Here is a 25,460-nt window from a genome sequence, read left to right as displayed (position 1 = left end):
TCACCTTCTTCTGCCGCTTATCGGCAGAAGAAGGTGAAGGTGAAGGTGAAGGTGTCGCGGAGGCAGCATTCGGAGCAGGGAAGCCCAAGCCAGACCGCAGACATAATCTCTCCAGCGAGTCCTGAGTCTTCTCCCGGGGTCTCTCTGCCCGGAACACTTCCCCAAGGAGGCGTCCAGGGGGCATCCGGATCAGATGCCCGAGCCACCTCAGTTGGTTCCTCCCGATGTGGACACATAACAGGAAGTAACTATCAGGTTATATACGCATCAGTAACTTTTGACCTTCAAGACGCCAAATTGTCTGGAGATATGGTGGCATTTTGGAAAGATAAAATCTACACTCTGGATTGGGAAAGTCTTGCTGGGTTTGTCAGGCCTAACCAGTGGTGGAGACAGGAAGTATGGAAAACAGCGATGACACGTTTACCCCTCAAAACCATTGACCTCCTCCCAGTTGGATCTTGACTCTTTATCTATCAGTATTTCAGCCTTAACTCACTTACTTACAGTTGGATTATTCACACTTTCATTGGCCTGTGGGTAAACAGAAAGCACTAATAATGATATATATAAAACTGTATTTATTGTGTTAAAAGTCATAATGGTTTGGAGTTAATCGCTTATTTAACTGCATAACCGGCTAAAATATCTCACTCAAAGAGAGGATCTATATAGAACACAGTTAAAACAGTCAGACATCCAGACAAGGACCTGTGTTCCTGGTATCATGGCCTGTGTGGAACCTGCCATGGTGACTTCCACCATTACCCTTCCGCGTTTTCCTGCCGCTCTCGGGCTGTGACGTGTCGTGCTGACGGCGGCCTCGGAGCTGGAGAAACGGGGGGCTGTAGCATGACAAGACCTGGCTCCAGACAGAGCTCCAGAAACCACCCGTGACCCCTCCTTCTCTGCGATACTCCGGCCCGCCCAAATACCACCAAATTCCCGACTGAATCCTGCCCGAGTCTGGGGGAAGCAGGCGGCCTGCGGGAGCCGAGGAGCGGACGGAGGCCAGCCCTGCAGTGGAAATCTGGTACGCTCGTATTCAACGCTTGTGCTCGGTCCGGTTGCAGAGCTAGCAATGCATTCGTGGGCGTTTGGGTGGCTGAATTTGAAGCATGCGTGAGCAACGTCTTATTCATTTAGAATTGCCGAGAGGCCGCAAGTGGCCTTTTCTTCTCGGGGCCTGGGCCTGGAACAAGAGGCCATGTTTTCTAATTCAGGCCAACCTAGTGAGCTACAGTGCTACCAGCGAGCGCTTTCTTTTTTCCCGTGTTTTCGTCAACCCAAAACATTTACGACATACATATCTAAATATTACTTAGTGCGCTTCTGTTAACAGTCGCTTAATTCCAAAAAGCGTCAGGCGCGGTTTGTTTTTAATAGGTGAAAATATTAGCTCTCGGTTGACGTGAAGCTAAAAATGGCGGATGCTACAATGATGGAAAACGGTGATGGAAAATGTGTTTTGAGGCTTTCGCCGTCCCGCAGACTTGATGGAGCATCGCCCGGACTATAATATATTGTTATATTGTTATTGTTTAGTCGGCGGCTAGTTGGAGATTCACTAAATGTCTGTGTCCGTTGTCTGACAGCCGGATGAAAGGTGTTTTAATTGGGGGTAGACGATTAGCTTTGTTTTGTTGTTATACAATTGGGGAGAAGCTTTTCCCCCATTGTTCGGGACCTCTAGGATTTTGTCTCTTTAATAACACACACCGTGCCACATCTGTGCACATCTGTCACCTGGATGTGGGGGATGGTGGCTCCTGTCGAAATTCAATTGCGGACTGTAATAGTCTGTGTGTTTGTCTGCTCTTGCATGCGTTGGCTCCATGTTTCTATAGTGATGCTGACGCTGGTTGTAGTATTGTCACTTGGGTGATGACCTGCTACCCTGACAGTTCAACGTTTATTTGTGTTACTTAAAAATAAAATTAGATTGTAAATGGTGCTGCAACATCTTTTGTTTCACTAAATATTGCTGTCTCTTCATCATATAAAATTGATCCATCGGAAAACAATCGTGTTAAGTGAAATGTTCCATTCAATTTTAAGTTGTTAGGAAATACATAAATGAAAATTATACCTTTACATGCAAATTTGGTTATTAAGGCAGTTTAATCATGTATATGAAAAGATGGTTTTATAAACATACTGCACTCTTACATTCATGGAAGGTGAATATTGATTCAGCGTCACCATGACTGGGATCCGTTAAAAAAATTGGATGAGGATTAAAGATTGTCTGAAATTATATATGAAAAACATTGATGAAAACATTTCAAATGTTGATGATTTTGGTGAAATGTTTTTAAATGATGTGTTCATTAATCCTTTTAATGCATTACTTTTTCTCAGATTGAGCTCTTTTAATTGAAATTGAAATTTAAACCAAACCTGTATTGGCTGCATCAGGGTTTTAATATTCTATATAAAAGTATATATACTTTTGACCACGTCACAGTTGAGTAACATCCCTTGTTGGAGGTTAATAAGGTAGCGGGTTTGATGACCACAAACCTTTTGAAGGTCAGCTGTTGATGAGAGTGCTGCAGAACCTGTACTGCAGTTTGGCCACATCAGAAACAAGTGCCAGATTTTTTTGAAGACCTTGAGGGAGCGCATCGTGGGTGGAGATTACTTGGCATCTAATAGACGATCTGAGGGAGGCTTTGCTTTACTACCATTCAAGCACCCTAAAATTATTATTATTATTATCACTGTTATTAGTGCTGCGTAATGAGTGACTGTATATTCAAAAATATGTGTGTAGACTGTTAAGTATTGCTGAACACCTGCAATGAACCTTGACCTGCTGCTGTTTGCGTTGACTTTGCTGTTTTTCCTGATGTGGATGTTGTTTTCCATATTGGCCCCTCTGAGAACAGGATGTACCGTAAAAGCACCAGTCATCCTGGCTGAATTATGCAATGAAATATTTTCTGGGATCTTCAATAGCCTGGTGCATTACTTTCGTATGTAAATGTGTGATTAATATAGATCCGTTGCAAAAGTTGTTGGCAATTCTATTAATAGCTTTTTAATCTGAAATGTCTTATCTCTTTGCAGGTTTCCATCAACAAATGCAGTGCGAGGACAATGGATGAGGATGTCACCAGGCTGTCAATACATTCTGAGGAGCCTAAAATAATTTTGCACGGATCGGGTAATTGGCACCACTTGCTGACTTTTTATTTTACTGCTACGAATAGTTTAGTTTTGGGGCAGTTCACGAAGCAGGATTCCTTGTTTAGCCAGATAACCTTGCAAACTGTGGCACATGCTCACCAGATGTGTAGCAGCTTTATACTCATCTGAAGCAGTCATCTAAATAATACTGGTCTGTGACAGCTATCTGGCTAATCGGGTAATCCTGCTTCTTGCAGATGAGGGTGGTGCCGGCGGGCAGGAGTTTGTTGTGGAACTTCAAGAGACTGTGTTGGTGTCAGAAGGCGAGGGGGAAGGAATGGCAGTTCACAGATTCGCACCGGACGAGCTAGTCATCCAGGATGCTGTTGAGGATGTGGTTTCTGAGTATGTTCACTGCGATGAAGATGAAGATGTCGCTGTAGAACCCTGTGTGATGGCCTTGGAGGGCGAAGAGGAAGGTGTTGCCATGGGAGACATTCCAGAAGATGCTCTAGACTCACAGCAGGATGAAGACCAAGATGGCTGTGGAGATTATCTCATGATATCCTGTAAGTTTAATGACTTTCAAAAAAAATCAACATCCTATTTAGTCTACGTTGTGGTAGGTATGTATTTTTTTCAGTATAAGAAAATGCTTTGTTTGGCTTTGGTCTGTAGTTTATGTCCGCAATCCAGCCATGTACAGTCAAATATTTCCTTCTGCTTTGCCATATATAGCTGATCAGAGTAGAAAAAAAGGTGATGATAATGAACAGATGATTTGACTATAGGGTGTAATAAATGTGTTAAGATTCTGAGACATGGTAAATGAAAGAAGGAGAATGAAATCTACAATAGATTATGAAGGACCGCGACCCGGTTGAGGTGGCAGCTCTTAAGGATGCCTGGCATGTCCAACAGGGGGCTTGGACATGCTGGATATATTAAATATATATATATTTTTAACTTGTTTTCTTTAGCCCCGCCCATCCTCCTCCTTTTCATAACCCCTGATGAGAAACCTCCTTATTTGATGGAGACAAATCTGAGAAACACTGACCTGTCAGCGGTTGATAAGCGAGTAGTGTTTTTTTCCCCCCGTAACCACTCAGGTTTCAAAGTTTTCGTCATCATTTTTGGAGGTTCTATAGAAAAATAACTAGTGGTGGGACTTTAACAAGTTCATTATGATTCATTAATTACAACAAAACAATATTTAACAGTTTGCTCTCCAGACAACATGGAACCTTTGTAAGTGCAGGAGTTCCTGGTCCACTGATCACACTGATGCGCAAGACACGTGGCAGCTAGGATGATAACAACAACAACAACAACAACAAACATGGAGGAAAGCAAACAGATGCTTTTGTTCAGGGATGTTTTTCACTACACAATGGCCTGAATGGACTTGAAATTCTTATGAAATTGAAAGTCTTATACAAATATTTTCAAGACATTAAAAGAGCTTTTGTTCAAATAAGGTGATATAAAAACTTGAATATAGCCACCATCGTGATTTATTGTGCTACTGGCAAACTGATGCAAAATAAACAATATTTTGTTGTTTAAATGAATGTATGGGTCCACCATTTGATTCAGTATTATACCAAATTCATTCAAATTGAAAAATGTGGCTTCTTGTGGCAAATATTCTTATACCATTAAACTGCGATTAATTGAGATTAATTATTCACAAATTCTTTAGTTAACTAGATTATTATTTTTTTAATCGAATCCCACCCCTAAAAATAACTAAATGTTTATCCCTGAGGACATTCCGGATGCATTTTTATGCCAGCAGTGTGTGTTCAATTTGTCTTATTTAAAGTGTCTATTTCCCGCCCTAGTGGATGAAGCTGGGAAAATGGTGTCTGAGGATGGTACTGAGGTCACTGTGGAGGGAGATGTGGAGGACCAGGAGGTAGAGAAGGATGAGGATGGACAAGAGGTGATAAAGGTGTACATCTTCAAGGCAGATTCTGGGGAGGATGACATGGGTATGTGGAAGGATCCTTAAGTGCATGGCATGATGATCGACTGTTTTGATCACAGCCTTGCTCTGTTTTCACTCTCCAGGTGAGTCTGTGGACATAAGTGACGGCGACATGGAGAGCATGGCATTAACCGAATCTTCAAGCCAAGCGCTTCGTGAGAAGATGGTGTACATGTCTGTCGGGGATTCCCAGTTCAACAGAGGGTCTCACGGTGAGTGTCGGGGAGGTAGCAAGGCAGTCGCAAAACGAAACATTAAGCTTCTTGTTTTGTGCATTTTGGGCTCATCAACAGGTGGGTCCAAGGTGACAGATGAGGTTTATATGGAGTTGATGGTTGAAGGTGAGGATCCACTAACTCACCACTGCTTGTGTGACAGTGTGTCACTAAGTAAGGACTTTATGCTTGTGGCCTGGGCAGTTGCTTGTGGTCAGCACCGCTGTTATTAAACACTGGACGTGTTTGTCAAGCGCGTGTCTTTGCTGGAGAACTGAAGATGCTGCCTGTGTTTAGACGTGTGACTGAGTTACTGTCGCCTTCCCAGGGGCGGACGACGGCGAAGGCTGCGAGAACCGCAACGGTGCTGCAAGTGCGCTGCTTCACATCGACGAGTCGGACCGGGCCGATCAGATCACTAGGCAACGCAGCAAGAGCAAGCGACGGTCTGAACCCCGACAAGTTCAAACAGGTGAATATTATTTGAGCCTTATGACTTTGTAGTGTCCGGTTTAGGCAGAGTAAACGCATTTGTTGACATTGTCTTCAATCTTGTCTTCACCTCTCCAGCCATCATCATCGGCCCGTATGGTCAACCTCTGACGGTCTATCCCTGTATGCTGTGTGGCAAAAAGTTCAAATCCCGAGGCTTCCTTAAACGCCACACCAAGAACCACCACCAGGACGTCCTGACAAGGAAGAAGTACCAATGTACGGACTGTGACTTCACCACGAACAAGAAGGCCAGCCTCCACAACCACATGGAGGTGCACGCCCTGAGCAGCAAGGCCCCGTTTGAGTGCGAGATGTGCGGAAAAGAGTTCCACCAGCAGTCTGCGCTGTTCTCCCACAGACTACAGCATCACCACAGAGAGCCTAAGACTCATCCGCCTCCACCTCCCACCAAGATGCATAAATGCAAATTCTGCGACTACGAAACCGCCGAACAGGGACTGCTAAATAGACACTTGCTGGCGGTTCACAGCAAAAGCTTCCCACACATTTGCGTGGAATGCGGAAAAGGCTTCAGACACCCATCCGAGCTGAAGAAGCACATGCGAACGCACACAGGGGAGAAGCCGTACTCCTGCCTGTACTGCGACTACAAGTCTGCTGACTCGTCGAACCTCAAGACACACATCAAGACTAAGCATAGTAAAGAGATGCCATACAAATGCGAGCGCTGTTTCCAGACCTTCGCCGAAGAGGAGGAGTTAATGCAGCACGGACTGACGCACGAGGAAAATAAAACCCACCATTGTGCCCACTGCGACCACAAAAGCTCCAACTCCAGTGATCTCAAACGCCATATCATATCTGTTCACACTAAGGACTATCCACACAAATGCGCCGTGTGTGGCAAAGGTTTCCACCGCCCCTCCGAACTCAAGAAACATTCGCTGGCCCACCGCTCCAAGAAGCTCCACCAGTGCCGCCACTGCAACTTCAAAAACGCCGACCCGTTCGTTCTTAGTCGCCATATCCTGTCTGTTCATACGAAAGAGCAGCAGGCGTCCCCGGAAAAACCGGAGACCAAGAGGACAGAGACTCCGGTAGCCACCTCGAAAAAGTCTGCGTCCAGCAGTTCAGGCACTTCTGGCACGCCTGCGCGTGTCAGTGCTGCCAGCTTAGCCAGCAGTGTGACTGTGGTGATCGGCAAAGGACAAAAAGAGAGGAGAATTTACCAGTGCCAATACTGCGACTACAGCACGGGGGACGCTTCTGGTTTCAAGCGCCACGTGATTTCCATTCACACGAAGGACTACCCGCACCGCTGCGAGATCTGTTCGAAAGGCTTCCGACGGCCCTCCGAGAAAAACCAGCACATCATGCGACACCACAAAGATGTCGTCCAGACCGACTGACAGTTGAGTCGGTGACTGTTGGCCCCCAACCCACCCCCCAATCACTGCACCGCACCAGTCACATGAGAGCAATGTGTAGGTGCGTGCTGCACTTAGTTCTTCTCCTGTTTTGCTCTCCTCAGTCCAGGAATACTTTGTGTGTGTGTGTGTGTGTGTGTATATATTCCGCCCCGCGTCAGAGGTGGCAACCGAACTTGCTGTAGACTTGCACTTGTAACTGCATGTCCCTTACTGGTGACAGTGTGCATGACAGACTGTGCAAATGCCTCTTTGTAGATACACTTTTCAATTTTTTGCAGGCAGCAATCAACTGGTCTCCAAACCTAAGTGTGTTTTGCAAAACAAATGTTTTTTTTGTCTTTGTTAAAATGTACTGAACACAAAAGTATGGATTAGCAACCTGTTTCTGTAGCACTTGCGACGTTGGTAGAGATCATGAATGCTGTACTTTGATTCTTGTGAAAGTGTGAACGCAAGGAAGAGGCAGAGTGACTGACAAAAAAATGACTCTCCTGATTCTCGGACATCACCTCTCATTTTGTGGTGTTGGTGGTAACCGCAGCAAAGGGAACAACACCCTGATGTATGGTGCATCTTGAAGTTATGGAACCAACAGTACAAGCTGGTGGAAAGTCCCCGGGGCAAATGGATACATTCTAGTGGAAGTTGCTGAGAGTACGATCCCAAAAACGCTCTTGTATTGTGTCCAGGTAGAAACTGACAGTATTTCTTCTCGCTATAAAAGAAATATGACTGATGGGGGAAACTACTTCTCAATAACAGATGTCCTAGAATAATTTTCATTCTTATACCACTTACTGAACAACTCATTTGGTTGTCATGTGTTCATGCCCTCAGAATTGACTCAATTGTAGAGACATCCTTTGTAGACGGAACTGTAGTGACTTTTCTCACCTGGTCTGCCGCCATTTTTTTCCCATGACAATTCGCATTTGATTTAATACCTTTAAAAACAAGGCAAAGGTTTTATGCTTTTTTTTTTAAACACTTTACACTAAGTCTAAACTGAAGACCTCCAACTCTTGCTCTTATGGAACAAAAAAAAGTGTTTTTGCCAGTGGAGTAACAGATATACAACAATATCTGCGAAAATGCAACTTCTGAAAACAGGTGCTGCTGTTCAGTGTACTGTGGCTTTTTTTTTTTTTTTTTTTTACACTTTTCCATTTGTGATCTTTTTTTTAACGTATTTATTTCAATTACAAGTTGTTGTATAGTTGCGTGTAACTAGACTTCTATGGGACGTAAATTATTGTTTTGTATACAAATCTGTACAGAGCGTGTAGATGTAAACACTTGCTGAAAAGAAAATCTCAACTGTGTTGTTATGGATGTACTGCAATGTATTTGTTACAAAAAACTGTAATAAAAACAAAGTATTTTACTTCTTTGACATTTTATTTTTCATATTTTTTTAAAGACTCAAGTGCCTTCTGGTAAGAGTGACGCTTTAATCTCAGTGTCTTGAGAGGAAGTCATGCAGCTGGGCATTCACCTGGGAAACACAGCAACACTTACACTCACAGAATCAATTGGAACTAGAAACTTTGGTAAAGTACCGTTCTTGGGAAGGAAAGCAATGTTTTCTGGTAGGATCCCAGTTTCCAAGGAGAACAGCTTGAACTTCTCCTTCACCTCAGGACTGAGGTCAACCCCTCGACCTGCATAAGAAGACCACGTTTGAGTCGACTCACGTGCAGCGCAGTAGTTCAACGTCATGCTTTACCATATAGCTTGTTAACCACCGTGCTTTCGCCACCCTTGGTCTTGATGGTGTGTGTGAGGGCGTACTCATCGTACTTGACGTCCACCATGTACATTTCATTCTGATTCTCCCAGCCTGCAGGAGAGAAGTTCAAATCTTACATGAAAAACAAACACGTCCTGGCAAATCAAATATATTTAGAATAAAAAAAAAAGGCATGGTTCAGCCAGCTCACAATACTCTGACCTTATCTGCTGTTTGTTTCTGTTCTGACACTTTATCTCTTAATATACGGCAGTATACAGAATATGCTTTGACTATTCTGCGGGGACTTTTTGTCTGATTCAGAAGCCATTGTTATGTAATGAAAAAAAAAACATTGTTAGTGGAAAAATGCTTCATGAGAAGGAACCCATGACAAAAGAGATTCAGCCGCGGTGTTGTCAGACGTCATGCGTGAACATGCTTGCATGCACTCACGCTCACTTGTGTATTGGAACCTTCCCAGCGCATTTGTCTTCCTCGCCAAGTTGTTCAGTCTCCAACATGAGCCATCTGGGCTGCAAGACAAACATCCTCAGGTTCACTCACTTTTAAGTTTTTTTTTTGTCTTCCTCCTCCTCACCTGAGACTGGCGTAGGACATGTCCAGGTCCCCCTCGGCAGTCGGGGTAAACATTGCTGTACCCATTTTCATGCTGGCTCTGCGGTTGATAAACCACTCGGCGTTTGTGGCAAATCCAATCAGGTACCATTTTCCAGCCATCTGAATAAGCATTAAGCATCACATTTCTGAGATGTTTAGTATGTGCATCTATTTTTTTATAGTATTTTTTAAGCATTTTTCCCAAATATGACCAGAAATACGTATTAAAGCAATGACAATGAGGCCATACCATTTACAATGCAATGTAGTTGAAATATACTGACAGAAATAATATATATATCTATACAGTATAGATATCTATACATGTTTTATACAGTATGTATATCTATACACGTTTATATATAATATACAGAAATAAAATATGCATATATATATATACACAATATATATATTTAAATAATCTATTCAACTTGATGAGGAGAAGTATATTTGCAAAATTAAAATTTTAAATTTATTTTAAACTCCACACAATAGATGAGGACACTAAAAGTATTGTAAGATTGTCCTTGAAGTATAAAATAAAAGGCAGTGGAAGTTGATCTCTTATCATAAAGCAGCTTGGAAAAGAAGCAGACTCCTTTTCCATGTAGCCGCTGGAAATCACATCAAAATACAGACCGAATAGAGGAAATGTGTGTCTCACCCCTTGTGCATCGAAGTTGGGCTGAGGTGTGACTTCTGAGGAGGCGCTCATGAGGCAGAGGACACCTGCCAGCACGGTCAGAAGTAACGCCATTGTGCTTCCGTTGGAGGTCCAGGCAGAGTGAGCTGGTGAAGAGATACACGTCGAACTGAACTCATCCCTTTATATAACACGGCTTGATACACACACAGACACACACATTCACACACACCCTGCAGCTGGTATGTGTTCAAACACGCGAAAACATCAGAAAAACACACAAACGAACCGTTTCAGAGGTCAGTGTAATATTTGAATTGACCAAACCTGCATGTTTGTATGGGAGAATGATTTTATTTGTGCCTTGTGTAACAAGAAAAACAGTGTGAATAATGGTGGTAAACAAAGCGACAGCTCGCATCCAGAGCTTTCTGTGGCACAGTCCAAACAAAGAGCGTAAACAAGTGACCACACAGAGCGGCAGTGTCATGTGGTGGACCCAACTGTTTGCCCCCTGTGTGGAGCTTTATATCCCCCCTGAAATCATACAGCTGAATTTGTTTTGCCATGCACACACAAACTGTTCCAGAGATTTCATTGATGGGAGGTTGCATAGTCGTAGTCTGAACAGTTTAGTGATTTTATTTTACAGTTATATTCCTTTCACTTTTGAAATATTGTTCAGTTTACCAGGGACATTGAAATGGTAGTTTGCTGCATCAGCCATCATGCAGGTAGCAAAGAGCAGCTGACGGAAATGTGAAACCAAACAAAGACTTGAACTGAATTTCCCTATCATTTCTTTGCTTTATGCACGTCAGTTAAGCAAGTAGCCGATTAACGGATGTTTCAGGAGAAATTGCTCTCAGCCAATGCAGGCACCTACATGTAAGAGATTCCCGCGAGCCACATACCTTCCCAGTTAGGACAAGCTTCTGCCCTCAACTTGATATTGCGCCACTAAACAATTTCCCCCGCAGAATTTCTCTCATGAAAGGGACCGGCTACATTACACGCTACACACTTTGACAGCATCAGTGAAGGAATGCCTGCTGCCCACTTTCCAACATCAGTGAAAGGAATCATTTGGCTTGTGATATAAAGGATTTATTAGATTCATGGCAGTGAGGAATCTCTGCCCTGCAGATTAATATGACGTATGATTGACAGCGTTCACCTTCACACTTCCTCTTACTGTCACTTCAGGCTGTACAAATCTATACATTAAAATCAATTCACATCAATCCTTCGTGTCACTTAGATCACTGTCAACACTTTCCAAAATATTAATAAACTAAGAATGATTTTTTGTGTGTCTCAACAGATTATTAAATAAATAATGACGTTTATTTTCAGTAAATTCTTTATAGGATGAGAATAAATACGGTATTTGTATCAAGCAAATTATTTAAAAAAATAAATGTGTTGATATAGTTCATAGTCAAGAACATCCACCGGTTAGATCCAGTAAAAAATGAATTTTAAAAAGTTGGAAAAAAAAACTGTATTTACAAAATTGTCACTACATAAACTTTGTGTGGTTCGTCAGCTGTCAACACAGGTGGCGCTAGTCAATGACTGTCGAGGTAAACAGGTAGCTTTCGCAGGCACACACCTTATTGTTTTTACAATGGCAACTTGTGATTCGAAATACTTTTATTTATTTAGGAGAATAACTAGCTGTTTCCGTTGAACTTGGAATTTCAGCCTCCCTTAAAGACACCTGCAAATCATGTTTAAACAGAAACAAGATTCATGGAAACACGTTAAAACAACTCTAGAATATCATTTTGTAGATATAAATCCACGTCTTGTAACTTGGGGATCCACTTTTGTATTTGTCTATTTTATTCTAATGAATGAGGCCACAAGACATGAAAACTGGAAACAATTCATTTTATTCAATCTATCGTAATTTGTTTTAACAGGAAAATTCAATGTATGAAAACTACTGATGAAAATGGAAGAATCTTTTTCCCCGAAATCAACCATACCCCACTTCTGGTTTCACTTAAAAAAAAAAAAAATTGTCAGCACTACATTAATATTGTGTTATAACTGTTCTTTTACCCAGATAAAAATTGAACAGAAATCAGACCAAATCTGTGTGACTGGAAGGTGACGTGACCTCCTCAGCCATGGTAAGAAACTCGACCCAGTTTTTGTAGAAGCCTTGAGAATACTGTTGCGTGTCCACCACGAGTCCACAAAATCGACTGGGTTCCCGCTTTGTGACATTATTTATATATATATATATATATATATATATATATATATATATATATATATATATATATATATATATATATATATATATATACTTTACACACTTTATTTAGTAATCCATAATATTTATCATTGGTTTTCTCCATGCGTCCATATTTGCAATATACCTTTCGGCCACTTGGGTACAGTAGAAACAAGGAAAAAAGTAAGGATTATCAGAGAAACGTTCAGGGAGAAGTAAATATAGTGAGATAAATGCGTCACAAGCTGGTGTCTGCTCTGTTTTTAAGCTAGTCACTGTCCCTGTAGTTCAGTGATGTTCACTGTCAATACTCACCAAGAGATGTCATTTTCAAAAAATCAGCCAAAATCTATTTTTGCATTTTATTTCATGTATTCGTTTTTCTTGACGTCCACATGGTCCGAGGATGCCGCACATTTGTTTTCATGCCCCCCCCAAAAAAGCAAACTGGTGTGTGGAAAATGAATGACAACAGCCCGATCAAATACACTTTAAGCTGATGGGTTAAAATAGTAGAAAGAATCTTGCCAATACTGAGCACATAAAAATGATGAAGTAATCGTCTATGCTGCAGTATAACGTTACACAGTTCCTTAGTGACGTGTGTCGAAAAAAACTGATACAATATAAATATAAGATAACTTTGTTCTGCATGAGGCATATGCAATTACAGAATCATTATAAATAGTAAACTAAATATGTTGTGAAAGCCAAGAAAGTCCATAAACGAATTAAAAGATGATAATAACTAATGAGCGCAATGAAAAAATGTAAAAACTAAATAACATTCATTGGAGGATGGAATCACAAACAGGTTTCAGGGGTAGGGCTTACATTTACATACATAAAAAAAATGTTTCTAAGCTCTTTTATAGGCTTTTGTAGGAGTGAATGTAGAGTGTCTGCTGCAGGTGCACTGTTCCAGCCTCGGAGGTGTGGAGAGCGAGCACCTCCCCTGTGACACTCTACCACGGTCCAGTGTGGAGACAGGAAAGGTTTTACACCTCAAGATGAAGAAAAAACAGTCAGTAAATGTAGCTAACGGGACACGTCTGCATACGGAGGCTGCGTCATACACAATAACAAAGCGCGTCGTGGGTCAGCTGATCGGTCCGCGCACGTGATGTTTTTTCAGGGGCGTTACAGTTCAAAATCTCCGATTTGTTTGAATTCCGAGGCGTTTGAAAGCTGAGGTACCACTGTATTATTTATTTATTTTCATTTTATTGTGACTTGTGTACAGATCATGTTACTAAGATAATTTCCCTTGGCATTAATAAAGTTTTCTGATTGTGATAAACGCTTCAAAACAATGTATATTTTTTAAACTAAAATCTGGGTTTTAATCGACCAAAAGCAAGAATGGGATACGATCAAACTACTGCTGCGTGTTGCAACGTTCACAACACGTGTCCCTTCCAAAAGTTGCTATGAAGGAGAAGGAGCTGCAACGCCGGACACAGGCAAGAGAGGGCGACAGTGAGCAGAAATGAACCGCCGCTTCAGCCCATTCTAGTTCAGGACAGTCCCCTGCTGCCTATTGTGGCAGACAAGCACATCAACAGGGGTGTGTAGAATTCACGTTTTATGGACAGGTGTGTTCATATGTGTGTGTGTGTCTTTAAATCTGGATTAACAATCCCCGTCAACGTCACATGCTTCAAGTCGTCAGCTAGAGCAGCCGACATCTGTTGTCCAGCCTCCAGCCCCTGTGCATTGTGGGTATTATCCACTGTGGGTGCAGGCTCGGCTCCCTGCGTGTGACAATCACCAGTCAATCCCACCGTAGCAGTTGTACAAACACAGCAGCTCCCAAGAGTCACACAGTAGCTATGGCCATTCAGGATGAGCAGGACAGTGATCTAGAGTCATGACCCCTGTTAAAATAAAAGCACCTAACTCATTTTACACATGACTCAAGAGGATATTTGAAATAAGGAAATGGTATATTTGTGAGGTCAATGAGTTCAGGGGGTCACAGCGAGAGGTCCAGCAAGTCAATGAAACCATTACTTCTCCTTCTACGTTGGGTAAGGATGCATTTAGAAACTGAGTTTCCAAGCCGAAAAAATGAATCTAGTCAACGAAAAATGGTCATAATTCACTTTAGCTGTGCACCATATGACCCACCGAGTCACCACTATGAATCATGTCGTCTATAACTAGCTCTCCTTTAACAGGCAGTGAGTGCAAGGAGAATGCAGTGTCTCCTTTTTCACCGGCAGTTGGCGTCAAAATGCCCAAACTGAGACGCCACCATCATTACACATGAAACACAGCGTTTTTTTCTTTTTGGAATGCAACGCACCTTTGTTTGTTAGAAGTTTATTTTGGTTTAATTTTGAGGAAACAATTTAAAGCTAGTGAGGGCCACATTAAATGACCTGGAGGGCCAGATTTGGCCCTCACACCTTGAGTTTAGCTCTTGCGACATAAACTGAAATCGTGGCGTGACTAGGCACATCCTCTCATGGGAGGCTTAGAAGCCCTAGTGTTTAAGAGTGGGCGTGATATAAACCTGTCCTCCATATGTACACGCTCCAAAGCTATTTTCTGTGCGTCTCCAAGGTCGTGGCACTGGGCCCGCGCATGTTCCTCAGCAGAGTATAGAGTGTGTATCACAAAACCTTTCATTCACCCAGTTACACTCAATGCAACCAGAACATGAGCCATGTATGTGCAGCTGCTGTGACCCAAAACTGTCAAGCTTGATGGTTTCTGCTCCCAACATGTTTGCAAAAAAAAAAAAAATTTCAACAAGAATCAGAATCAGAATCAGAAAAAGAAAAAAAAAAAAAAAGAAAAAGAACAAACAAGGACAGAAAGTGACAGAAGAAAAGTGACATTTCCAAGTGACCAGGCAACATCTGAGGTCGGTGCTGGGAACATCCTGGTCTGGTTGGAAAAGGTCACGAAAGAAAAAAGTCTGACATGGTGAAATTGTATATGTGCTCCGGGTGGGCGGGCACTAGTGTCTGACTGCGTGTAGATGGAGCACAGAGTCGGGTTTAATTTTAGCCTCCCCAGGACCACACTACTGACACGTGACCTCGCTGGTTCTAGTTTCATTGGGGTAACACCAGCCGCTAACGCTATGACATGCGACCGGGGGCGCAAAAGGAAATTACCCCAAGGATTAGTAACTGAACATGACGATCATTTGGTGGAAATAAAATCCCAGACATTGTTGTCACCTTCTCCAGTGTGAATATGATACTTCAGAAACGTCTCTGTAGTTTCTGGTATTGAATTTAGCTGACAATTACTCAAAGAATTTGAGTGATTTCATCCTGATGGTGGATCAGTAGAACGTCTTTCTGGTCAATTCAGAAAAGGGTGTTTGACAAACATGGGTTGAGGAGTCCAAGTCAAGGACTGGGGCTCTGCAAGGTCTTAAAATGAGTGTTATTGAGAGCACACTGAGACCTATCAGGGGGGTCAGACCAAACTGAAGCAGATTTCTGGTAGTTAGTTGCTTATTTCTTAATGCAAAAGAATTGGAAGTCATTTTTTCAAAAGTGAAATCCGTCATTGGAACAAACTACACTGTAAAAAAATAACTTACATTTTCAAGGCAACCCTTTGCACGTATCTTTTTCTCAAGTGGCATTTCACTGCTGTGCCAATTACATTTCTGCTGTTCTGTGAATTGCTATTGCTATTAACTCTTCATTTTGCCAATATTACTATATTTATTTGTTCAACAGCATGATTCATAGAATTAGCAAAAGCGAATTAACTGCATATTTTAGCTACGTGAATTCAAATAAATACAAAATTCCAAATCAGCATTCCCACACTTTTATTTTGCGGTGCAAAAAGCTGTCGAGAAAAGCACATGTGCTTAATAATATACGTGATAATAATATAAGTGTGCCAACATGACATCAGTTTACCATATGACCATATGCAAGTGTCCACTTTAATAAAAAAAGAAAGATTTGAAAGACAATAATGTGCCGACGTGACACATCTGCTTAGTTGTTAACCACCACAGGTATATAGGCTCCAATTACATGGTAGAATAAAGATTAAAAAATAAAAGAAAATGATGAGCGAGCATGCAGGACGATGGAACCAATAACAGTGGAACGGTTGAGAAGAACAGATACAATTGGACAACTCCATTGGTTTAAAGGAGTCTCTTCTGCAGCGACCATATGTGCTGTGTAGAATCAGAACCACTTCCATGAAGACATGTTGAAATGTCTCAAAAGTGTATTTGAGAGCCTTTGGATATGAGATATCGAGAGCGCACAGCGATCCAAAAAGGTATCCAAGTGCTGATGGAAGATCTGGCACATCCTCCAGGACGATGGTCTCCTCCAAAGTCACAGATATGTTCTGCACTTTCACCATGAAGCTCCACTCCTCTGACCACACTGCTGACCACACGGGAACACAGGGCCTTGCTATGTACAGTGGGAAACCACATGGATCAATACCAGAACTGCATTATGGGAATTTTCCAATTTTGTTGTGCTCATTTACAATCGCATATTTGGCCATATTTGAGACATATATTGTTCGTCTGACATGTATTTTACTGCTAAAAGATTGGAATTTTCTAGTTCAGTTAGTTAAGAATACTAACTCTGTTGAAAAGATTGTCTTCTTTCGTTGTCTTTTTTACAGTGTAGTTTGTCCTGTATTTAACTTGGTGTCGGCCTTTGTCTTGGTCGCCTTGGTCTTGGTCTCTGTACATTCTGTATTCGACATGGACTTGGCCACAACACCAGAGAAAATAGTTGCTCAAAATCAATTTAAATTCTAACTGCGAGTGCTCCAAAAACTAGATCCAACGCATGTTGATATCATGATCTCCACGGATTAAAGTGTCAATCCTAGCCTTGTGACATGTTCTTGTGTAGCTAGCGGAGAACAGCTAGGAATAAATCGTCCTCAAAAGAAGATGGGAGGGACAAGGGAATATGGGAAAGTGGAGGTGAGTCTTGTGTTAAAAGTCTGAGCTGTGAAGAGGCATCATCTGACCCAGGAGAAGCGAAAGTTATCCCTCAGTAATTCACTAATAGAAGGCTGATATACTATTCGGTTTAGGCTGTTCCAGAACAATCCTGTGGTGGGCGTCCAAAAGTAACCTACAGTGGAATGCAGTCGTGAGCCAGACGCCAGAGCTCTCAGCCTATAAAAGAAAGCTGTGCCAAAGTGAATAAGATTTGGAAGCTGGAGGCTTGTTCATGTAGTGGGTGATGATAGTGCAAGAAACCGATCAGACTATTAGAGCAGTGGGAAACTCCCGAGACTGCAGAATACAGGAGTGTCAAAGCCAGATAAGCGTTATTTAGACAGAGCTCAGAGGGGAAACCAAATAATACAATATTATACTGAGAGGAACAAAGCGACTGTGAGGTTGTTGAATGGCACTTTGCAGCCATGTCGACGTCCTCTCACCTGCTGCTCCACACTGTGCTATTCTGACACGGGTCGCTGCAGCTGAAAGGGTCAACTGTATTTGTTTCAAGAAAGTATTTTCAAAGCTCAGAACCCACCGGCACGTGCTCCGTACCACGCCACCTAAATGGATCACTCAAAATGCTCTGGTACTCTCCGTCACTGACCACTTTAGTGGTGAGAAGCGACTCGGCCTGCTGGGAGTTGGAGCATGTTGTGAAGTCGACAGAACTCTGTCCACATTAGCAGGAAGCGTGTACACGGCATTGTTGCATAACTGTTCCGGACAGGCACCGATCACCAGCCAGCGACCGTATCAGGTGATCGCTAGCAGGGTGAAGGACTTCCCTCTCGCCCAGTTTAACCAGATCCCAACTCAACCATGAGTCACTGAAGACAAACCACTGATCTAATAGATGAGAAGGGTGCCCCCAACTTCTGGCAGCTGTGTGACTGGAGACATGGAACGGAACAAGGTTCCACAATGCAGAAGATCAGGCGGAGGGCGTTGAATCAAACCACAGTGCTGAACACATGGAGCATGTTCAGGAGATACAAGTATAGCTTTAGCATCGTGGTTGTGCTGGCATGCGTTTACTGGGGGAGTAAAGGGGGGGAGGTGGAGGAGCAGGTGTGAGCAGGATAGAGTCAGCTGGGCCGTCTTACATAAACCAGTCGGCAACGGTTGGCTTCCACTCACCATGATGTCAGGTTTAATGATTAAAATGCAAGGGCTGCCAGGAATACAGGCAGTAAATGTGCGCTATATTCTTGTAAAGATCTGTATCAGAAAAATCCAAACGTTGGATGGAACAAGCCTCATATGGGCAGCACTGCTATCATATACATATTATATATTATATATATATAACTGATATTTTATTATTGCATAACGTATCCTCATATATATTGTAAAAAACGCATAAATATCATGCTATTCTAGTGCCTTAGGACATAGGTATAATGATAGAAAGTGACCTTGAATCTAGTCCCAAAGGTCACAGTAACTGACCTGAAACTTTACAGTACGTTGCACAAGAGTGGAACATGAAACATGTCAGATGAGTGGACATTGGGACTCCACCATTCAGTGTAAATGCACCCCAGTACTCCATGATAAATATTAGTTTACTTTAAAAAAAATGTGTTTTGAGTTATGTTCTCCAGATGAGAGAGCAAACTAACTGGAGTCACGACGTTAGAAGAACCGAAGGCAGGTATGGATAAGCCTTTCCTCGACAATCTCATGCTTAACATAGTGCAAAACTAATGCAGTCACTGAGCATTAACACGCTTCATACGTGTGATAAGCGAAGACAACAGTAACCCTTTCAAAACTTAACGGCTGGAACAGGAACCCATGAGCTTAATGGCAGAAACGAAGCTCAGCTTTTTCAGTGGCACTGTTACACCCTCCCACCTCAGATGGCTCTGGTGCTATGTTTGGGCCAACAGTTGGGGTTGCAGCTGCAGCCCCTGTCTAGGATGCTTGAGATGTCACCAGTGTCTCCCCCCCTTCGCAGACCGTTCAGAATATTGGTGCCTGGGCTCTGACCAATGAGGACGCAGCAGGCACTAAAATGGCCAGACCAATGGCCGAGCGTCTGCCCTGTATAAAAGCAGGGAGCGCAGACCGGCACAGTTGGGTGACACCTATTTTGGCCGTGAACAGGATCTGATCCCAAGGACTGTTACCTCTGTTTCTTGTCTGGTGCGCAGGTAAAGAAATATCACAGGGATTGTTGGATTGCAGTAGACCTGAGTGCAGTGTTCAGAGTCAAGTCTCGATGCAATATATATGGAATATGCTTGTGTAGAGTTAAAATGATCTATGTCAATTATTGACAAACAAATTCTTGTTTCTGGTACTGACTATAGCTAACACCATTTTTACATCCTAGCTGAAATGAAATGGCAGATACTGCACTGTAGCTGACTTGCTCACATTACTGTACAGGTGACGTCTGGGATTTTGGCTTTGCCAACGTTCAACCGTAAAATTAGCCCTGTTACATAAATGTGTGCGCAAATTACAGCGTACTAGATTTGTTTGGGGGATGCATCGCTGTTACCATGGTTACAAGCTTTCCTCGGAGTCAGCATTGTTCTTAAAACAATAACAGAATCGGTAAAATTGTCGTGTCTCTCGGAAGTTCACGGGTAAATTCCAATATTTATATGGGATCTGCTGACCTCTCAGTGGTGGGAGATGAGCAGACCAGCTTCCCTCAAAACTGGAGACAGGTCTTGCTGCTGATTCTCAAAATAGCTGGGTGTCACCTGCTTCACCCCAACTCTATTTCAACTGGTCATATGATCTGTCCGAAATGGAGTGACACTTGTTACCAGGATTCCTTATGCAACGCTGCGCAGCTGTCCAGCAGCATATCTGGGTCCCTTGAATGTGTGCGACTCGGACGTCCTCATAAGAACTTTGATTCATGCTGAGCTTCTTTTCTGCAGTGTTAGAATCGCAATCATGCCTTTCGGAAACACCCACAACAACTTCAAGCTCAACTACAAGGTTGAGGAGGAGTACCCTGACCTGTCCAAGCACAACAACCACATGGCCAAGGTGCTGACCAAGGACATCTACGCTAAGCTGAGGGACAAGCAGACCCCCAGTGGCTTCACCGTGGATGACGTCATCCAGACTGGTGTGGACAACCCTGGTGAGGCTTCACTGAATGGCCTTCGAAAAGAGAACTATCTTCTAACTGCTGTTTGGCTTCTCCACAGGTCACCCCTTCATCATGACCGTCGGCTGCGTCGCCGGTGATGAGGAGTCCTACGAGGTCTTCAAGGATCTGCTGGACCCCATCATCTCCGACCGTCATGGTGGATACAAGCCCACTGACAAGCACCAGACCGACCTGAACTTCGAGAACCTGAAGGTGCCGCTTCTGTGAACTCACTTTCGTTGTCAAGAACTGAAGCTTGAGTGACCGCTTTCCTTCAGGGCGGTGACGACCTGGACCCCAACTATGTGCTCTCCAGCCGTGTGCGCACTGGCCGCAGCATCAAGGGATTCACCCTGCCCCCCCACAACAGCCGTGGCGAGCGCAGAGCCATTGAGAAGCTCTCCGTTGAGGGTAAGCCCGTCGCTCTGCCGGAGACACCGTGGAATGGCTCTCACTAAGTCCTGCACTGAACAGCTCTGACCAGCCTGGACGGCGAGTTCAAGGGAAAGTACTACCCCCTGAAGTCCATGACCGAGGCCGAGCAGGATCAGCTGATCAATGATCACTTCCTGTTTGACAAGCCCGTGTCTCCCCTGCTGACCTGCGCCGGCATGGCCCGCGACTGGCCCGACGCCAGAGGCATCATGTGAGTGCTGCCCTCTGAGAAGAGGAAGGGTTGGTTCTCACCTGCTTTGATGTTCCTTCAGGCACAACGACAACAAGACCTTCCTGGTCTGGGTGAACGAGGAGGATCACCTGCGTGTCATCTCCATGCAGAAGGGTGGCAACATGAGGGAGGTCTTCAGGCGCTTCTGCGTCGGCCTGCAGAAGGTAGGAACGAAAAACAGGCCACGGATATGAGGATAAACATCCTCCAACTTCTCTTATCTACCGAAAGATTGAGGAGGTCTTCAAGAAGCACAACCACGGCTTCATGTGGAACGAGCATCTTGGCTACATCCTCACCTGCCCCTCCAACCTGGGCACCGGTCTGCGTGGTGGAGTCCACGTCAAGCTGCCCAAGCTGAGCACACACGCCAAGTTCGAGGAGATCCTCACCAGGCTGCGTCTCCAGAAGCGCGGCACAGGTACGTCCCAAGCCATTCGACGGCACTTCCGAAGGCTTGAGCGTCTCCTTCCTGTCCTCTCAAGGTGGTGTGGACACTGCCTCCGTGGGCGGCGTGTTCGACATCTCCAACGCTGACCGTCTGGGCTCCTCCGAGGTGGCTCAGGTGCAGCTGGTGGTTGATGGCGTCAAGCTGATGGTGGAGATGGAGAAGAAGCTGGAGAAGGGAGAGGCCATCGACAGCATGATTCCCGCCCAGAAGTAAAGAGGGACAATCCAATGTTTTTCTAGTGACCACATCGTGTGTCGAGGCATCAGACGGCACGCAGCGGACAGCAGCTCATCTAGAGACTCTTGACTCTGCTCACCTCTTTTCCTTCCAGTTTTTTTTTTTCCTCCCCACCCTTTTTTCATGTTCTCTCCTGTGTTGGTTGGTAACGTCCTGGGATCAACCTCCACTACGCTGGGCTCGCCTGGCAGACGTGGCATCACCTACTTTTTGTTATAAAAAGTATGATTATTGATGCAGTTCACATTGCTCAATAAAACAAATGCCCCATGAAACAGCTAAATATTTTTCTCTTTTTGACTCAAAAATGACAGATCGCATACACTCACAGTTGTCACACGATATCAGTGCCAAAGATGAGTTTTTTTTATTACTTACTTTTACAACAAAAACACAGATACGTAAATACCATTACAGTGTACAAGGGCTTTGATCATTTGCAAAGAGAATTACTCCAGAAGGTTTATTATAACTCCACTGAAACTTTCGAGGGTGGTGGTAAATGGGCAAATGAGTTGTATAGGTTTGTTCCGATTTACTACCTTTATAATGAATGAATGAATCAGCGTAAGAAATTCATTTTTTATGTGACTATGCTAACAACAGGGTGACTTACCCACAATTTGAAGGTTATTCATTTAGGTCTTGAGTGCGAAGAAGGATAGTAAATGACATAATTATATAAAAAAAAAAAGTTTATATATATATATATATATATATATATATATATATATATATATATATATATATATATATATATATATATATATATATATATTTCTGCTTATATATACATTTATTATTTATTTATTTATTATTTATTTTATTTCGACATTAATGAATTTATACATTTTACTTTCATTTTCTTGTTTCCACTTCTTGTCTTTTATTTATTTTGACATTATTTTATTCATTTTGACAGTATGCAAATTAAGTAGGCGGGACAGACCTCAACATGAAGCAGCAACTGGTTAGATGAAAAAACAAACCAAAGCAAAAAATAAATAAATCAGAGTTAAATAAAAAGTAAATGAAAAGCAAAATGTATAAATGCATTAATAAATGTTGAAATAACGTATAAATAATATAAGTATAATAAAAGCACAAATTAATAAATGTCAAAATAAATTAGTATTTTTATATATGCAGAAATAGCACCATTCTTCAACAAAAAACGATTTATTTATTTCGACATCTTGACGTTTATTTATGTCATTAATCGTCCTTCATAAAGTGCAGCCTCTTCTTTGCGTTTCATAATACGTCTATTTTCGTGTTATCGAAGCTCAGTGGCGCTACTGCCACCTCCTGTCCGATCGTGGTCATTGCCTGCTGAATATTCTGAACACCAATTACATACTCTTACATTATCCTCCATTGAATTCCTTTGTGAGGAAATACATGGTGCGTTGTTGAACATTATTGATTTAATTTATAGGCTACTAATAACCATATGAATAACTTCACTATTGTGAGTACTGTACTCTTCTACTGAGTTAGATTAGATGGCCTTTATGAGTAGTGTCATATACAACGTCCTTTTCAAAAAACGAGACAACAGATTGAAAAAAAAGTTCAACATCAGTGAATTTTATTCATCTTCAACTCCATTATCCTCCGTTTTTTTTTTTTTTTTTTTCGAACCACAACCACTCAAGCTCAGTGTACAGTTGTTTCTGAGGGGACGAGTTCAACAGCAGAACAGTGTAAAATGACTGTGCACACGTTCTCCCAGCTCATGAAGTCTCTTGCATATAACATCGACTGTATCCAAAAATGTAGCTTTGAAGTAACAGTGCATGTTAAATACTGCCGCCTCCTGCTTTGTAATACTGTACCGTCCGCATCTAAACCTCTGAGCGTGTATAACAAGCATTCAACACAACTCTCTTTCAAAGACTTAGTCACAGATTCCACCTTTAAACAGACACGCATCCGTCTCACACTAAGAGCGAGTTGTTTTACAGCTAATTCCTCCATCCACCTGATCTGTACTCAGTGACAAAACGTTTCTATGGCTTGAATGCAACACAGGCCCGTTGTGGAGCCAGGGATTTGTGTCGGTTTTAAATGGAACCCTCACACACCGATGGAGTAGATTCCCACAGAACTGAAGTCTCAAGACGAAGGAAGCTTTGAATGACTCCTTCATCCGTCCACGTTTGGGCCAAGTCTGGTACCAGGTTTAGCACCAATAACTGGGTTTTAATTGAAGTCTCAAAACCGTCGGTATATCACAAAGCTTGTCTCTTTTTCCCCCCACAAAAACCCAAACTCATGCAGGATTGTTTTGTCCTCCCTGTCGTCGTCACTGACGGCTTTAAATGACTTCCCTTGCTTCTAGCTATAAATAAACCTCAAGCTCTAAGATATATACTATATTCATATATTTTATATGCAGCCACCAGTGGACTGATATAAATCCTGTTTTTTTCTCCATGATATTATTCTAAAAAATAAATAAAGTACCTGTGCAAATATCCACAAATTGAAGTGTTTCACATTTAAGACATTGGCGCCTTCCAGTGGCTATTTCTGGGTATTACCTATACACTGGAAGGAGCTGATTCAAGTCAAAGCAAAGTGCATTGAGGTCTATATTACCAAAATGCTAATATACACCACAATGAGTACCGTCCAGGGAGAGGTCAAGGACAGACTCGGTGTCCACAGTGGCGTCTGCTCAAAGCCCTGCCAGGCTCTGTGAAGCAGAAGGACCGGGACTGAGAGGTGTGTGTACAACAGTGCGGAGGAGGCCTTCCCCTGTACAACAGGGTCCGTGACGCTGGAGGAAGTGAAATAAAACATGGAGTTCAGTGGGGTTTAGCACGGGCGAATCCGGGGGGGGGAGGGAGGTTTTTTTTTGGGTCACCATGAGCAAAGCCACAACTGAGAGATTGTAACAGTAAATCAGCAGCCAAACAACATGATCTCTGTAGCCTACGTAAATATCACAGTACGTTATTCACTAAAAACAGGGAGGGAGAATAGAAAGTCTTCTCCGTATTTTTTTTCTTTTCGGTCGCTTCTTTTTTTCCTTTTTTTTTTTTTTTTTTTACATTAACATGTACTGTATGAAGGCGCTGGGGGTAGTTCACTTTTAAAGGCAACTGGACTGACGAGAAAAAAAGCACTGCCTTCAGTCGTGCCGCACCAGAACCTTCCTCGCCTCCCCACAGTCGTCAGTAATGGACAGACAGGTTTATATAGTGTCACAAGAAGAGCGCGGGTGTGTGGTATGCTACTTGGCAGATCCGGTTTTTGGCGTCTTACTACATTGAGAGGATGGCTGAGGTGAGATCTGGAGAAGCGGAACACATGAGAGCTGTCAGGACTGAGACCTGTGCCGTGTTGGCGTGTCGCGGACGGCGGCACAGTCTCCTCCTGAGTCGCAGAGACGCTCTCCACAGGAGCCGACGAGGAGGTGCTAGCGTGGCCGTGCGACTGCACCTCAGAGTTGTGTGTTGGACTGATAAGTCATTCACAGCAAGTTCGCCTGTTCTCTTAAACATCCGCCACCGTCGGTTTGTGCTTTTTGAGAATCA

At 42.9% G+C, this 25,460-nt stretch overlaps 3 protein-coding genes across 7 annotated transcripts; 2 read left to right on the top strand and 1 right to left on the bottom strand.

Moving 5' to 3' along the window:
- The first annotated feature begins 710 nt into the window (after positions 1 to 710).
- LOC128748566 (zinc finger Y-chromosomal protein) lies at positions 711 to 8,588 on the top strand. Of its 4 annotated transcripts, none has more exons than XM_053847466.1 (8): positions 711 to 1,033; positions 3,073 to 3,169; positions 3,390 to 3,701; positions 4,980 to 5,129; positions 5,209 to 5,337; positions 5,419 to 5,466; positions 5,669 to 5,812; positions 5,911 to 8,587. In XM_053847466.1, the coding sequence occupies exons 2-8, from the start codon at positions 3,103 to 3,105 to the stop codon at positions 7,203 to 7,205; spliced, it is 2,145 nt and encodes a 714-aa protein (XP_053703441.1). In that variant the 5' UTR covers positions 711 to 1,033; positions 3,073 to 3,102; the 3' UTR covers positions 7,206 to 8,587. The 4 variants fall into 4 exon arrangements, with proteins under 4 accessions (XP_053703441.1, XP_053703444.1, XP_053703442.1 ...); XM_053847468.1 differs by having other exon boundaries at positions 712 to 1,033; positions 3,576 to 3,701; XM_053847469.1 differs by lacking the exon at positions 3,390 to 3,701 and having other exon boundaries at positions 5,911 to 8,588.
- A 15-nt stretch (positions 8,589 to 8,603) lies between these two features.
- Positions 8,604 to 12,810, bottom strand: zgc:153704 (Lipocalin-like). Of its 2 annotated transcripts, XM_053847471.1 has the most exons (7): positions 12,783 to 12,810; positions 10,241 to 10,365; positions 9,557 to 9,696; positions 9,412 to 9,491; positions 8,953 to 9,066; positions 8,786 to 8,887; positions 8,604 to 8,721 (listed from the first exon to the last, which is right to left on the bottom strand). In XM_053847471.1, the coding sequence occupies exons 1-7, from the start codon at positions 12,793 to 12,795 to the stop codon at positions 8,702 to 8,704; spliced, it is 594 nt and encodes a 197-aa protein (XP_053703446.1). In that variant the 5' UTR covers positions 12,796 to 12,810; the 3' UTR covers positions 8,604 to 8,701. The 2 variants fall into 2 exon arrangements, with proteins under 2 accessions (XP_053703446.1, XP_053703445.1); XM_053847470.1 differs by lacking the exon at positions 12,783 to 12,810 and having other exon boundaries at positions 9,418 to 9,491.
- Positions 12,811 to 19,531: 6,721 nt separating this feature from the next.
- On the top strand, positions 19,532 to 22,188 carry LOC128748206 (creatine kinase M-type). Its single transcript, XM_053846717.1, has 8 exons — positions 19,532 to 19,598; positions 20,343 to 20,551; positions 20,619 to 20,773; positions 20,839 to 20,971; positions 21,035 to 21,206; positions 21,268 to 21,391; positions 21,459 to 21,648; positions 21,713 to 22,188. Exons 2-8 carry the CDS (start codon positions 20,359 to 20,361, stop codon positions 21,889 to 21,891), a joined length of 1,146 nt encoding a protein of 381 aa, XP_053702692.1. The 5' UTR covers positions 19,532 to 19,598; positions 20,343 to 20,358; the 3' UTR covers positions 21,892 to 22,188.
- Positions 22,189 to 25,460: the final 3,272 nt, after the last annotated feature.

Source organism: Synchiropus splendidus, chromosome 17 (genome assembly GCF_027744825.2).
Source record: "Synchiropus splendidus isolate RoL2022-P1 chromosome 17, RoL_Sspl_1.0, whole genome shotgun sequence".
Classification (NCBI taxonomy): Eukaryota; Metazoa; Chordata; class Actinopteri; order Syngnathiformes; family Callionymidae; genus Synchiropus; species Synchiropus splendidus.
Note: the sequence above shows the minus strand (reverse complement) of the source record. Positions and strands in the feature narration are given on the sequence as shown.